This window comes from Rutidosis leptorrhynchoides, chromosome 4 (genome assembly GCF_046630445.1).
Source record: "Rutidosis leptorrhynchoides isolate AG116_Rl617_1_P2 chromosome 4, CSIRO_AGI_Rlap_v1, whole genome shotgun sequence".
NCBI classification, from domain to species: Eukaryota; Viridiplantae; Streptophyta; class Magnoliopsida; order Asterales; family Asteraceae; genus Rutidosis; species Rutidosis leptorrhynchoides.
In genome coordinates, this window is record NC_092336.1 from 74,032,667 (window position 1) to 74,048,382 (window position 15,716).

A 15,716-nucleotide genomic window follows, 5' to 3' on the forward strand; every position below is an offset into this window, starting at 1 on the left:
GTAAAGAGTTAGTTGGGTAGTGGTTAGCGCGGTTTGTTTCATTTTTTATGATCGTTGTATTCGGTGTCTCTTAGATATTGGTTTAGTTGTCATGTGTTGCTTATGTAACGTGTCTGCTTTTTGTGTTTCAGTTTTCCAAGGCTCATCTTTAGTTAGCTTAGGCTTTGTGTTTATCTTAAGGGTTTTTTTTTTTACTATTCACGAGCCTTGGTTTGCTTTTGGAGTTGTAATTTGTTCGTCTTTTCATCGATTGATGAAAAGACTTGATTTTATGTTAGTGTGATTTTAGGCCAAAAAATAAGTTACAAATTAGACATAAAAAATCTTGAAAACAAACATTTCAACTTTTATCAAACTGTTGCAAAATCTATCACTTCTAGCCTTCTAATTCTAGCCTCAGGTATCTCTGTTTCACTTCAAGCCTACACCAACTAGTAGTTTATGGTAGTAACTCCAGCAAGTAGAAACTGGCAATATACATAATATGATATGTTGCATAATTAAAGTATGAAAACACAAGACTTCAACTGAAGTTTATACATACACAAGACCAATATTCTACTCTTAAATTTTATTCCATCAGGTGCCTAACCAACTATCCGCGGAAAAAAAAACATACAAACTGATAGTTACAAAATAATAACGACTCGATGTTCAACAATCACAACAATGCTAATAAAAAGACTAGATGGGTTTTTTTTTTTGTGACAACATGCTCGACTTCTTTGAGGTTATTATGGTGCCAAAACCACAACAGCCTGGAATCAGCGACTCATTTTCATCTCGATGTACCAAATACTTCATCTATATACAAGCTTTTCGTGTTGTAGCAGTTGAGAAGCAGATTTCTGTGTAGTCTTCAGTTCCATTTGAATCCAGGAGTACATTTATAAGGAGACCTTTCTGTTTGAGCTTCCAACACCTCTTCCTGCTTTTCCTATTTTAATTTAAATAGGCAAAATAAGATATAAAAATTTGCTTCAGTTATTCATTATCTCCTACCATTCTTTGTTCTCTGTTTCATGGGTCTCATTTTCATTTGTGTCACTGTGAAAAAAGTATGTGTATATCTAAGGTATATAGTATGTATGTATATGTGTACGTGTATATAGAGAAAGATAAGGATAAACTAACCATTAGTTGGCAGAGATTGACGTTTCTTGCTCTGACTACCCAACGTCGCGGACCTTTCATTAGTATTGGCATGTGATCTTGACTTGACAGAATCTGTGAGTTGCTTTGACTTTGACTTGACAGTCAACGGTACAGGAGTTTCTTGCATGCTAGTGGATATAACAGGAGAAGAACCAATGCCATCAGATTCGGGTTGACTCAGTTTCTCAGTGGTCAATTGTGAATCAACATTTGCTGCAACAAATTTCTTGCCAACAGATTTTGACTGGTTTTTGACGACATGTTCCTGTGTTTCTTTAGCAGCAGACCCGTTGTTCTCCCCAATCTTGACTTCGTCTCTGGTATTAATATCGAGAAAACGATTTTCCCATGGACGAACAGCCATCCATCTCTCAAGCCAGTTCCAACCCCAGTTACTTTTATCTGGTTCAAATCCAGATGGAGCTGCTTGTTTCGATCCAGCTTGCCACTGCAACAAACATATAAAGAAATGTCATTCATTAAACAGATAACGATGTCACCATTACTATCATAAAGAATGCTCCATCATTATGAAGAAATAAAACATGTATGCATAAAGATGTCACAGTTATCATTTAGATTCCGTACTCCATTAGCACACAAAATGAGGTATTGTTCACTGCTGAAAGTACCTTATTAAAGTAGTTTAGAAAAGGGACTCGTAGCGAGTAGTGACCTTGTATCAAAGGTTATAACTTTTTAGCAGCTTAACAAGTTTTTAGTTGCTTATAAACAGGGGAAAGGATATATTATTTATGCGTCTTTTTAGTTTCATAATACAGAAACATGATATTAAATAGTACCTGGTGAGCAAGAGCGTATGCCATGGCTCTTTCACGTTTCGCAGCTGCTTCTTGTCTCTTTATCAACTTTGCTTGGATTTGCTCAACAGATCCAACACTGTCACACCATCCTTGCTGTCAATCAAATCAAGGTAAAAAAAGTGTAAATTATCGAGTTCGATATCATTAAATTAATGTATTAGTGAACCATTTTTTGTGTTATTAATTTCAGTTAGGCTATCCGAATGGGATATTATGTTGGTTTATTAGTTCAGTTATTGTTCACAATTTTGGTAACCAATGAATAACCAAAAACTAAGAATAATACTAATTCTGTATATTCAGGGACCATATTATTAACTAGCAGTTGTTTTTGAACTTTTAAAGCTCACCTCTATTTCTCGAACACGAGCCTCCTGTTGAAGTTGTTGTTGAAGTTTTTGTTGGTCTGACTCACCTTCCAATGCAATGCGAACACGCCGAGCTCGAACGCGTGCCTGAACCCGCACTAACGCTTGCATACAACGAAGAGTAACTGCAGCTTGCTTTCTTACAGCATGGCCTCTCACAAGAGCTTGTAGTCTGACCAATCCTTTAAGAGCTCTTAGTGCTCGCCTGGCCTTAACATTGTAATAAAGTAGTTCAATGTTAAAAAAAAGAAAAGGAGAGGGGGGGGGGGGGGGGGGGGGGGGGGGGGGGGGGTGGTTACTGATGAGATAATCGAAGTGAATTGCTAGAAATGAACTGTAAAACTTCATTATTATATAAAACAGCAAGCTTAAAAAAGGGGAATCATTTACAGATATTTTAAGGCTTAATAGTAAATGAGTTGTAGTTTTAGTTTCAATTGAGCTTGCTCGTGATGTACAAAAGTGGTGAGATTTTTTTTTCAGAGTTAAATGAAGTTTTCACAGTTTTGAAATGTCATTTATGATATTTTCTAAATTAATTAAATTAACGAACTCAGGTTATGTAACGTCTAGGTGTCACCCAGTTTCTGAAGAATAATGTAAAACAAAGAGGTCTCAAAACAGGCTGGGTGCGTTACAGGACAAACCTGGTATATTTTAAGTACACGTTAGGTTAAGTGGTTAACGGCCAATAGTTATTTGTCCAACTTTTTCAATATTGAATGGATAATAAATGTAATAGATGTGATTTTAACTATTATATTGTGATTTTAACTAATATATTACGGAAAGCATCATCTACTTTTAAAATACAACTAATTGGGTAGTTGCAAGCATTTTATAACAGTTTGACAATTTTTGATGCACCCAACCTATTTCCCTCGTGTTCTTTTATCCTGTATAGCAATAGCAACTACTTTGTACAATTTTACCCTATATAAGTCCCCCCCGTATTGACCCTTTTCACTTTTAATTATAAATGGGTTGACTCAGACGCCTCTAACAAACTTATCTTTTAGCTATAAAAAAAGGTCTTGAGAGTAGTATGCAAATGCAAAAGTATAAACCACGACGGTAAAAAACATATACCAAAAATCCTCGAAAAGCAGTTTGAATGTGCATAGCTGCCCACTCTTCTCTCATCTGTTGGTCCATCTGAGATGAATCTTGCATTTGATGAGATACGGAAGAAGAATCGGTAACATCTTGGATTGCACTACTATTGCCATCTTCAACGTTAACCTTATTTAGAAAAATGTCACTATTGATCTCTATTGAACCTTTTCTTCTGTGACGAGACTTTCCAGTACCGACTCTCTGAAATTAACAGAGCAAATGCAAGTAATGAAATATAAGGCTGATATACCACACTACAGTTCATGAGGATTATTTATAAATACACAAAGATATCTTCTTTATTCATTTTTGTTTCCATTTTTTTGCATAAACTAATTGAGTTATGTGGACCACTGACTATAGATAACCGACCAACCCTATACGGTAAATCTAGTTATTTAAATAATACAAATACAAATGGATGTGATATAAAACAATGGACCCTTAAAAGTTAAGGTGTAACACTACTCAACTAGATAACATGAAGATCAATTGTCACCCGAACGTCAACTGACATCTCTAAAGTATATGTACTGCAAGTTATATACACTGGCTACATAATTACTAACCAACTGATTGCCTCAAAAAGTCGGAATCGTCAATACTTGCACCATAAAACACGCTTTGACCAGGGTGGAAAGTTGAAAAGCTCACTTACTTTTCGTCATTTCGTTTAATCAATGACTCTTAATGATGTAATAAAATAAGTACTTATTCAAACAATGTATATTTAACATACAATTTCAGTTGTCACTGGTCTGTGACCCTAGAAAGCAAACACTAGTATTGCATACGTTATATTAAGACGTACATTCTTTGGCAGCAACAGATTTATTTCACCAAGAAACATACATACGACATAACAAAGTTGCATAACATAGAAAAAGATACTAACTTGCACATCTTCTCCTGAGTGTTGTGATTTTTCTTGTTTCTTCAAACCAACAAGTGCTCTAATCCATTTACCGGAGACACCCATGTTTGTAGTCGTGTCAAGTTACCAACTTTAAGCCTGACATAAAAAAAGGTCTTAGAACTAATTCGACAAATATGGTACCCATATTAATTAATAGATTAAAATCAGGAAAACGCTCGTCACATTTCATTAAGACACTCTGCCTCCTTTCTTAAACCAACAGCTTCTCATCTTGCACACATTTGGGCTTACGCAAAAACAATTAACTGTTTCCTTATTAAAAATCCATTTTTTTCCTAATGAATATTCAATACTTACACTTGTTACACTTAATGGCAGGAAAATTATTCAAATCTAATGACTAATGTAGATCAATCTTCTCTAACCCTTTATCCAATTACAACACCCCTATAATAAATACTTGCATTCAAATACACTCTCAATTTTAGCAAATTCCCTAAACCCTAGTTCATACTCTACTTCACTAATCAAATTTACTTTTTTGGTATATTTGTGCAATGCCAATTATCCTCAACTAAAATTCATACATATATCTATATTATATAAAAATTAATAAACCAATTGGTGAAGATTTGTAGCTTGTAAACTTAATTAAGCTCAATTTTTACAACAAAGGAAAAAAAATTAAATAGAGTCTCAAAATTGATTACAAAATTCTAAGAGATACAGTTAATACGCCCCTATAAAGAAATAAACACACTAATAATACATTTAAAAATGGATGATAAAATTTGGATTTAGGGTAAAACATATACCTGAGAAAACGTATTGTGTATTTAAGGATCTGAATGATATAAGGCAGCTAATTAATTTCAGTAAAATGGGGAAAGAACATCAATGGTTAAATGTGAGTGTTAAGTAGTTGATTCTGAATTCAGTGGTGGAAAGAAGAAGAGGAGGATGAAGAAGAACATGTGTGGGGTTAATTTTTCAATTCCAACATTTATTATTTACTACTGTATTATTAATTTGAGAATTAAAATTAAAATTAAATAAATATAAAGTTGACCATTTTTGAGATGTGTGAAGCGTTTATATACGGCAACAGTACACTTTTCTAATAACTGAGTACAACAAACAAAATTATCTTGTTGGGCAAGAGACTTCTTTCAAAAATTCCAACATTGATGGCAAGCAATTTGGGGCTAAAAAACTTACACACAGAGAAGAATTGAAAAACTTTGGCGATCTAATGAACAACATGAAAGACGATGAGCTTATCGTCAACTCCCCTAAGATATGAGGATCGCCTCATGGAACACCCGGGGCCTCGGTAACAAGTCACGAGGTCGAATAGCGGGTAATCTTGTCAACCGCTTCCAATTACAATTTATCGCAATACAAGAAACAATGGTTCAAGAAGTCTCAAAATCAACTTTAAATGAGTTTCGGTTACCTTGGTGGACAACAAACCGGACCTTGTTACTTGGAATAATGAATCTTGTGAATCCTTTTCGGTTGCCGATGCAATTAGAATTATTGTTCAATCGGGTAGTCCTTCGCATCCGGTTTGGCCAAAAGTAGTTTGGGGAAATAATGTTCCTTCTAAAGTTATGATTTTCCATTGGTTGTCGATCAAGCAAAGCATCCCCGTCAAGGCAATTCTTTTGCAAAGACATATTCTCCCAAGTCACATGTCTAAATTATGTGTATGGTTTATGCTTGAAGAGGAAACGGTTGAACACTTGTTGCTACATTGTAAGTGGTCTTTCAATATTTGGGCCGATTTATTTCGTTGGTGGAACATTCGTTGGGTTATTCCGAGAACGGTTGAAGAATTCTCTTTCGATTGGTTCCACGGTATGGGCATTAAACTTCAAAATACTGGAAAATGATCGGTCCCGCTACTATTTGGGCCATTTGAATTGCCCGAAACGACATCGTTTTTAATGGAAAGTTCACTTGTCGTTCTATCATTGTGCGTAACATCAAGTTAAAGGTCTTTTTATGGGCAACGAATCTCAACTATTGTAATGGCTTTCAAGCGTACGTATGAGATCATAATCCTTTTTTATTATGTATGTAGGCGTTAGTGTCCTACCTTGTAATTTCTTTCAATTCATGATCGAGTTTATCTCCGTCATTGTAACTTTGTATCTTTTGGGGTCTTCATTGTTTCGATGAAGTCTCCCTTTCTATAAATTTTTGCCTTTGATAAAAAAAAAAACAAGGTGTGGTTATTAAAACAATAAATATAAACATACCGTGGTTTTTTTCAGATATTGTATACTGGGTTATTGTTCTAGGACTCTCTTTGTCTCGCTATAAATTTATCTGTTCAGTTTGGAATCAATTAGGGGACTAAACAACTCACGCGTTCATCTCCCGTAATTGCATAACCCGCCCCTAACTACTGCCTGTAAGAAACCTGGACCAATCCGAGGGCATGGTCGGTAAAAACCCCCCTCCCCGCTGCCCTCACACTAAGCGAAAGGCGACCTGAGTGGATACTTCAGGTCATGAATAACATTGAGTGCAATGTTGTAGCTCAGCGGAGTCGAACTTCTAACCTCTCGCTAAGAGATGCAGGTCACTACCAGTTTATGAATTAATCGGTTATGGTTTGATAAATTATTATTATTATTATTATTATTATTATTATTATTATTATTATTATTATTATTATTATTATTATTATTATTATTATTATTATTATTATATTATTATTATTATTATTATTATTATTATTATTATTATTATTATTATTATTATTATTATTATAAATTCATTATTGTTGATCTATTGCAAGAGTTTGAAGGGCTAGAATGAAGATTTCTTCGATGTTCAAATAGATGTGGATAGGGGTTCATATGATGGCATTCAAGTTTCGCCAAGAGGATGATCGGGTGGCTTATTTTCAAGATGGCAAGATGTTTGGTTATATGGTGGCCGAGCATAATTTCAAGCAACAATCCAATTTGAAAGTGTATTTCTTGAGGCTTGTGGCGATCCCACTCTGTCGGATTTATCGCAATTCAAAAGCAGTAAGCTTTCACTGGAGTTGGAGAGTATTATCAAATCTTCAAAGAACGGATATTTATTTTTTTGAGTTCTTAGTCCGCAAGTTGGTGACTGTGATGACCCAAAAATTTCTGACCAAATTTAAACTTAATCTTTGTATGATTAACGTTTCCGACACGATAAGCAAAGTCTGTAATGTTGAGTCACGAAAGTTTTGGAACTATATTCATATAATCAATTATTCTTTGACTGTTCTCGACGATTCACGAACAATATATATATATATAACTTAATGTGCATATATATATATATATATATATATATATATATATATATATATATATATATATATATATATATATATATATATATATATATATATATGATTACAAGTTATTTAGTAAACGATAGTAACATTCGTTTGTTAATTCAATTGATATTTAGATAAGTGAACTAAAAGGTTTAAGATGAACAAATAAAACACTAATTTGCTACAGTATTTTCGAATTGCTACAGTACCCAAAAATGCTACAGTGTTTTCGAAAATCACTATTTGCTACAGTAAAAAACTTTGCTGCAGTAACTTTGCTACAGTAAAACACTATTTCAAAATGAAAATGTATATATATATTTTACAAGGTGATAAAATAAAATATTAACTTAATCTTAAAAACGATTTGATATTAAATATATATTAACAAATAGGGAGATGATGATTTAAAGAAGTAAATGACCAAAACACTCAAATGTATAAATTATATTTCGAGTGATATAATTTAGGGATAATTTAAGGCTATATTTTGACAAAGGTACGTGTCCCAAAATGTAAATTACAAGTTTTCACAGCATACGAAGGGACACTCGAAAAACCGGGACCGGGACATAAGTCGCGTGATGACGTACGACTTATCGAAACAAAAATTACAAGTCAACTATGCACGTGAATTTAATATAATATATAATTAATTATATAAATTATATATTATAAATATAATTAATAAATATGTCGACAAGCGTATGACAAAACAGATGTGAGCTGGATTTTTCAGCCATGCGATCGCATGGCAAACCAGTGCAAACCCCATGCGATCGCATGGAGTACTTTTTCAGGCCAGGTCCTATAAATTCATTCGTTTTCTGTTTTGATCGAACATATATCTTTCCATCTACTCTCTATGTATTATTATTTATATTATATTATTATTATTAAGATTAATAATATTAATCTTATTATTATTAGTATTAGTATTATCAGATATCGTTACCGTTATTATTAGTATTTTACATAAAATATTATGACGAGGTTATGGCCAAATAATTTCAAAATGGGTTTTCGAGCGGGATAAAGCTAAGGAAATTATGGGTTATAGCCATGGAGGTTATGGGTATGATTTGAGGGTTTTGCTTGTGAGTCAAACTAGTGTTTATCATCTCTGTTGCGTCTACGTACTTTCCTACAATATTGAATCTCAATATTGATACGTAAGCACTCATATCATATCTTTTATATATTAATAATGTATCAATGTCTAGTGCTCGAGTATATATGTTTATGCATGCTTGTATGCTAAATTTCGTCGTTAAACAGTTTATGATGAATCACGAATTAAATACATATATTACTGATAAAAGGTATATGATATGCATGTTTTTGAAAAGCTGGCGAAAAATCAATAACTTTTCATTTAGAAATCGCGCAATTTCGGTGAACGAATCAAAAGATATGATCAACTGAATTATGATTGACGTTAATTGGAATTGCTTTTGAATCTGCAATTAATATTTAAACAACTTGTTTGTAAGATTGATAAATTGGATTTTTGAATATTACCAACCGAGTAAATGAATCCTTATATAAGGCACGTCTCGTTTTGTTAAACTATTGTCAAAATTGACTTTTTGAAACGACTTTGGATAACTTTTGTATGTCGATCTCGAGCATTAGGATTGTGATATACTATGACCTGACCTAGCTTGATAGACATTTATTGACCAACATATGTTCTCTAGGTTGAGATCTACGGTTATTTAGTAATCCGAGTTTCGGTCACATTTTGGTGAACTACTTTATATGCTGCTAAGGTGAGTTTCATTTTGTAGTGACCCGAACTTTTCCATGTTTATATATATTAATTGAGATTGATATTTACATGATTAAATGTTTCCAACATGTTAAGCAATCAAACTTGTTAAGACTTGATTAATTGAAATATGTTTCATATAGACAATTGACCACCCAAGTTGACCGGTGATTCACGAACGTTAAAACTTGTAAAAACTATATGATGACATATATATGGATATATATATATAGTTAACATGATACTATGATAAGTAAACATATCATTAAGTATATTAACAATGAACTACATATGTAAAAACAAGACTACTAACTTAATGATTTTTAAACGAGACATATATGTAACGATTATCGTTGTAAAGACATTTAATGTATATATATCATATTAAGAGATATTCATACATGATAATATCATGATAATATAATAATTTAAAATCTCATTTGATATTATAAACATTGGGTTAACAACATTTAACAAGATCGTTAACCTAAAGGTTTCAAAACAACACTTACATGTAACGACTAACGATGACTTAACGACTCAGTTAAAATGTATATACATGTAGTGTTTTAATATGTATTTATACACTTTTGAAAGACTTCAATACGCTTATCAAAATACTTCTACTTAAAAAAAATGCTTACAATTACATCCTCGTTCAGTTTCATCAACAATTCTACTCGTATGCACCCATATTCGTACTCGTACAATACACAACTTTTAGATGTATGAACTATTGGTATATACACTCCAATGATCAGCTCTTAGCAGCCCATGTGAGTCACCTAACACATGTGAGAACCATCATTTGGCAACTAGCATGAAATATCTCATAAAATTACAAAAATATGAGTAATCATTCATGACTTATTTACATGAAAACAAAATTACATATCCTTTATATCTAATCCATACACCAACGACCAAAAACACCTACAAACACTTTCATTCTTCAATTTTCTTCATCTAATTGATCTCTCTCAAGTTCTATCTTCAAGTTCTAAGTGTTCTTCATATATTCTACAAGTTCTAGTTACATAAAATCAAGAATACTTTCAAGTTTGCTAGCTCACTTCCAATCTTGTAAGGTGATCATCCAACCTCAAGAAATCTTTGTTTCTTACAGTAGGTTATCATTCTAATACAAGGTAATAATCATATTCAAACTTTGGTTCAATTTCTATAACTATAACAATCTTATTTCAAGTGATGATCTTACTTGAACTTGTTTTCGTGTCATGATTCTGCTTCAAGAACTTCGAGCCATCCAAGGATCCGTTGAAGCTAGATCCATTTTTATCTTTTCCAGTAGGTTTATCCAAGGAACTTAAGGTAGTAATGATGTTCATAACATCATTCGATTCATACATATAAAGCTATCTTATTCGAAGGTTTAAACTTGTAATCACTAGAACATAGTTTAGTTAATTCTAAACTTGTTCGCAAACAAAAGTTAATCTTTCTAACTTCACTTTTAAAATCAACTAAACACATGTTCTATATCTATATGATATGCTAACTTAATAATTTAAAACCTGGAAACACGAAAAACACCGTAAAACCGGATTTACGCCGTCGTAGTAACACCGCGGGCTGTTTTGGGTTAGTTAATTAAAAACTATGATAAACTTTGATTTAAAAGTTGTTATTCTGAGAAAATGATTGTTATTATGAATATGAAACTATATCCAAAAATTATGGTTAAACTCAAAGTGGAAGTATGTTTTCTAAAATGGTCATCTAGACGTCGTTCTTTCGACTGAAATGACTACCTTTACAAAAACGACTTGTAACTTATTTTTCTGACTATAAACCTATACTTTTTCTGTTTAGATTCATAAAATAGAGTTCAATATAAAACCATAGCAATTTGATTCACTCAAAACGGATTTAAAATGAAGAAGTTATGGGTAAAACAAGATTGGATAATTTTTCTCATTTTAGCTACGTGAAAATTGGTAACAAATCTATTCCAACCATAACTTAATCAACTTGTATTGTATATTATGTAATCTTGAGATACCATAGACACGTATACAATGTTTCGACCTATCATGTCGACACATCTATATATATTTCGGAACAACCATAGACACTCTATATGTGAATGTTGGAGTTAGCTATACAGGGTTGAGGTTGATTCCAAAATATATATAGTTTGAGTTGTGATCAATACTGAGATACGTATACACTGGGTCGTGGATTGATTCAAGATAATATTTATCGATTTATTTCTGTACATCTAATTGTGGACAACTAGTTGTAGGTTACTAACGAGGACAGCTGACTTAATAAACTTAAAACATCAAAATATATTAAAAGTGTTGTAAATATATTTTGAACATACTTTGATATATATGTATATATTGTTATAGGTTCGTGAATCAACCAGTGGCCAAGTCTTACTTCCCAACGAAGTAAAAATCTGTGAAAGTGAGTTATAGTCTCACTTTTAAAATCTAATATTTTTGGGATGAGAATACATGCAGGTTTTATAAATGATTTACAAAATAGACACAAGTACGTGAAACTACATTCTATGGTTGAATTATCAAAATCGAATATGCCCCTTTTTATTAAGTCTGGTAATCTAAGAATTAGGGAACAGACACCCTAATTGACGCGAATCCTAAAGATAGATCTATTGGGCCTAACAAACCCCATCCAAAGTACCGGATGCTTTAGTACTTCGAAATTTATATCATATCCGAAGGGTGTCCCGGAATGATGGGGATATTCTTATATATGCATCTTGTTAATGTCGGTTACCAGGTGTTCACCATATGAATGATTTTTATCTCTATGTATGGGATGTGTATTGAAATATGAAATCTTGTGGTCTATTATTATGATTTGATATATATAGGTTAAACCTATAACTCACCAACATTTTTGTTAACGTTTTAAGCATGTTTATTCTCAGGTGATTATTAAGAGCTTCCGCTGTCGCATACTTAAATAAGGACGAGATTTGGAGTCCATGCTTGTATGATATTGTGTAAAAACTGCATTCAAGAAACTTATTTTGTTGTAACATATTTGTATTGTAAACCATTATGTAATGGTCGTGTGTAAACAGGATATTTTAGATTATCATTATTTGATAATCTATGTAAAGCTTTTTAAACCTTTATTGATGAAATAAAGGTTATGGTTTGTTTTAAAATGAATGCAGTCTTTGAAAAACGTCTCATATAGAGGTCAAAACCTCGCAACGAAATCAATTAATATGGAACGTTTTTAATCAATAAGAACGGGACATTTCAGTTGGTATCCGAGCGTTGGTCTTAGAGAACCAGAATTTTGCATTAGTGTGTCTTATCGAGTTTGTTAGGTTGCATTAGTGAGTCTGGACTTCGACCGTGTTTACTTGAAAAATGATTGCTTAACAAATTTTGTTGGAAGCTATATATTTTTAACATGTGAATATTATGTGATATATTAATCTCTTAACGCGTTTGATATTATGTGATAGATGTCTACCTCTAGAACAAGTCCCATTGACTCACCTAATAATAATGAAGAGTCAAATGTAAATTGGAATGATTCGTGGACTGATTCACAAGTTCCCGAAGAGGAACCGGAAGAAGAGTCGGAACCGGAAGAAGAATCGGAACCGGATGAAGAAATAGAACCGGTGGGAAAAATAATAAAATGGTTAAGTAAAAGAAAATCCTCAACCAACCGACCAAGGTTAATTATGGTCAATGGTGTTTCCGCCAAGGAAGCAAAATATTGGGAGGATTACCAATTCTCCGATGAATCGGATTCCGACGAGAATTCCGATGATGTTATAGAAATTACCCCAACTGAATTTAAAAAGGCAAAAGAAAATAATAAGGGAAAGGGCATAAAAATAGAGAAATCTAATTCCAACCCCGATGAACTTTATATGTATCGTCAACCCCCGAAGTCCTTAAGTTGTAACAATGACCCGGGAACCTCTAAACCACCAGGTTTTTCTAAACCAATGTGGAAAACGACGGCTCGTATTAGGGGAACATCATATATCCCTAGAAACTTGGCAAAACGAACCAAAATCGAAGAAGAAGAAACAAGCGAGCCGGAATAAGATAGTTGTATTCGTGTGGTGTAATATATGTAATATAGTGTGCTTATGCTTTATGATATATGTAAAAATTGCTTGTATTAATAAGTATTTTTTTATGAATCTAACTCTTGTCTATTTTACAGTATAAAAACTTAAAATGGATAGACAACCCAATATTTTAAGATACCTACCCGGAGACATGATTGATGAAATCTTGTCTAGAGTCGGTCAGAATTCTTCGGCACAACTATTTAAGGCAAGATCAGTTTATATGACATTCGAAGAACGTTCCAAGAATGCCTTGGTTTATAAAAGGCTTTCGTTCGAAAGATGGGGGATATCACATTGGGAAATCCATAAGTTACGATGTGTTTACTTTGACGCATATATTGCGGGGAACCCAAATGCTATTTTACGCAATGGGTTAAGAAATTATTTTGACTCAATATATCCGAATATTGGACTTCGTGATTTAGAAAAAGCGGCTAACATGCAACATAAAGAAGCATGTTATGCTTACGGATTAGTAATGTTCGCTTCTCACCAAAGTGAGAACAAGAACATCGGGCTACAACTATTAAACAAAACGTTCCCACAAGTGACGGAGTCGGTAATTGGGGTAAGAAATGAGGTTTTTAGATTGTTACGGGACTGTTGGACATTACGTAACCCTCGTCCCTTTGACGACGTTACAACACGCTGTCTTATCAATGGCCATAACGGTTATGTTCCACAAGACCAAGGATGGGAAGTAATCCTAGTAAAACCAGAATGCATGACTTGTTTCTGGACGTATGAATTACGTGTCTTTATTACCTTTGTTGAACGACTTGTGTACTTGCTAGAATTATCTTCACAACCATCTTGTATCAAATTTATTGTGTGCTATATTTCATGCTATATGTAAAATAAGCGGTATTGTAAGTTTGTAAAATATTGTGTAAAAGTTTGAACGCGAAATATTATTATAATCAGTTTTTTCATATAGAATTGTAGTAGTTGAATTGTATATTAGCTACTAAGTATGAACTTAACGGGTAGGTACTACTCGAATTTAAACTTATAAAACGCTAATATGAAGAAAAAGCTTTTATAAATGAGTTCATATTATGCTACGAAATACTATTAACTACTCTTAATATTCTGTATGATTAACTTGTTCCATTTGACTATTTTGAAGGAAATGGCACCGACTACTCGACACACCGTGAATATGAATGAAGAGGACAAAGTGAAGTACGCTACGCATACCTTCACAGGTTCTGCGTTAATATGGTGGAATACCTATCTAGAGCAAGTGGGACAAGACGATGCGTACGCACTACCGTGGTCAGCATTCAAGCACTTGATGAACGAGAAGTACCGTCCCAGAACCGAGGTCAATAAGCTCAAGACAGAACTTAGAGGGTTACGAACCCAAGGATTTGATATTACCACGTACGAAAGACGATTCACAGAATTGTGCCTATTGTGTCCGGGAGCATTCGAAGATTAGGAAGAGAAGATCGACGCGTTTGTGAAAGGATTACCGGAAAGAATCCAAGAAGATATAAGTTCACACGAGCCCGCCTCCATACAACAGGCATGTAGAATGGCTCACAAACTAGTGAACCAGATTGAAGAAAGAATTAAAGAACAGACTGCTGAAGAGGCCAATGTGAAGCAAGTCAAAAGAAAGTGGGAGGAAAACGGTGATAAGAATCACCAATACAACAAGAACAGCAATTACAACAATAATCGCAACAATTATCCCAACAATCGCAACATCAATCGCAACTACAACAAACGGCCCAACAACAACAACAACAACATGTGATGACCCGGAAAATTTCGACTTATTCTGAACCAAATTCTCGATATGGTTTAATATTTCTGACACGATAAGCAAAGTCTGTAAAACTGAATCTCAAAATTTTTGAACTACTTTCATATATTCAAATACCTTTCAGTTGTTCTTGACGATTAGCAAACAATTATATGTATATTAATACATATATATATATATATATATATATATATATATATATATATATATATATATATATATATATATATATATATATATATATATATATATATATATATATATATATATATATATATATATTATATATATATATATACTATAACTTGAAAACGTAACAATGTATTAATTGTTTGATACCGTACATTAAACTTATTGGTTTAAATATTTATTTGAATAAATATGATAAGTTGGAATAT

The 15,716-nt window shown here is 33.0% G+C and overlaps 1 protein-coding gene across 1 annotated transcript; it reads right to left on the reverse strand.

Moving 5' to 3' along the window:
* Positions 1 to 887: 887 nt before the first annotated feature.
* On the reverse strand, positions 888 to 4,442 carry LOC139840725 (protein IQ-DOMAIN 5). Its single transcript, XM_071830974.1, has 6 exons — positions 4,275 to 4,442; positions 3,437 to 3,664; positions 2,330 to 2,557; positions 1,959 to 2,072; positions 1,135 to 1,603; positions 888 to 937 (listed from the first exon to the last, which is right to left on the reverse strand). Exons 1-6 carry the CDS (start codon positions 4,440 to 4,442, stop codon positions 888 to 890), a joined length of 1,257 nt encoding a protein of 418 aa, XP_071687075.1.
* Between the last annotated feature and the right edge of the window lie 11,274 nt (positions 4,443 to 15,716).

What these genes read in the sequence shown, in the direction of transcription:
- LOC139840725 (XM_071830974.1), bottom strand. Translation starts at nt 4,442, where the DNA reads ATGGGTGTCTCCGGTAAATGGATTAGAGCACTTGTTGGTTTGAAGAAA. An exon ending in ATCTGTTGCTGCCAAAGAAT is followed by an intron (nt 3,665 to 4,274) that starts GTACGTCTTAAT and finishes TGTTAATTTCAG; the next exon opens with AGAGTCGGTACTGGAAAGTC. An exon ending in CATACGCTCTTGCTCACCAG is followed by an intron (nt 1,604 to 1,958) that starts GTACTATTTAAT and finishes TGTTTGTTGCAG; the next exon opens with TGGCAAGCTGGATCGAAACA.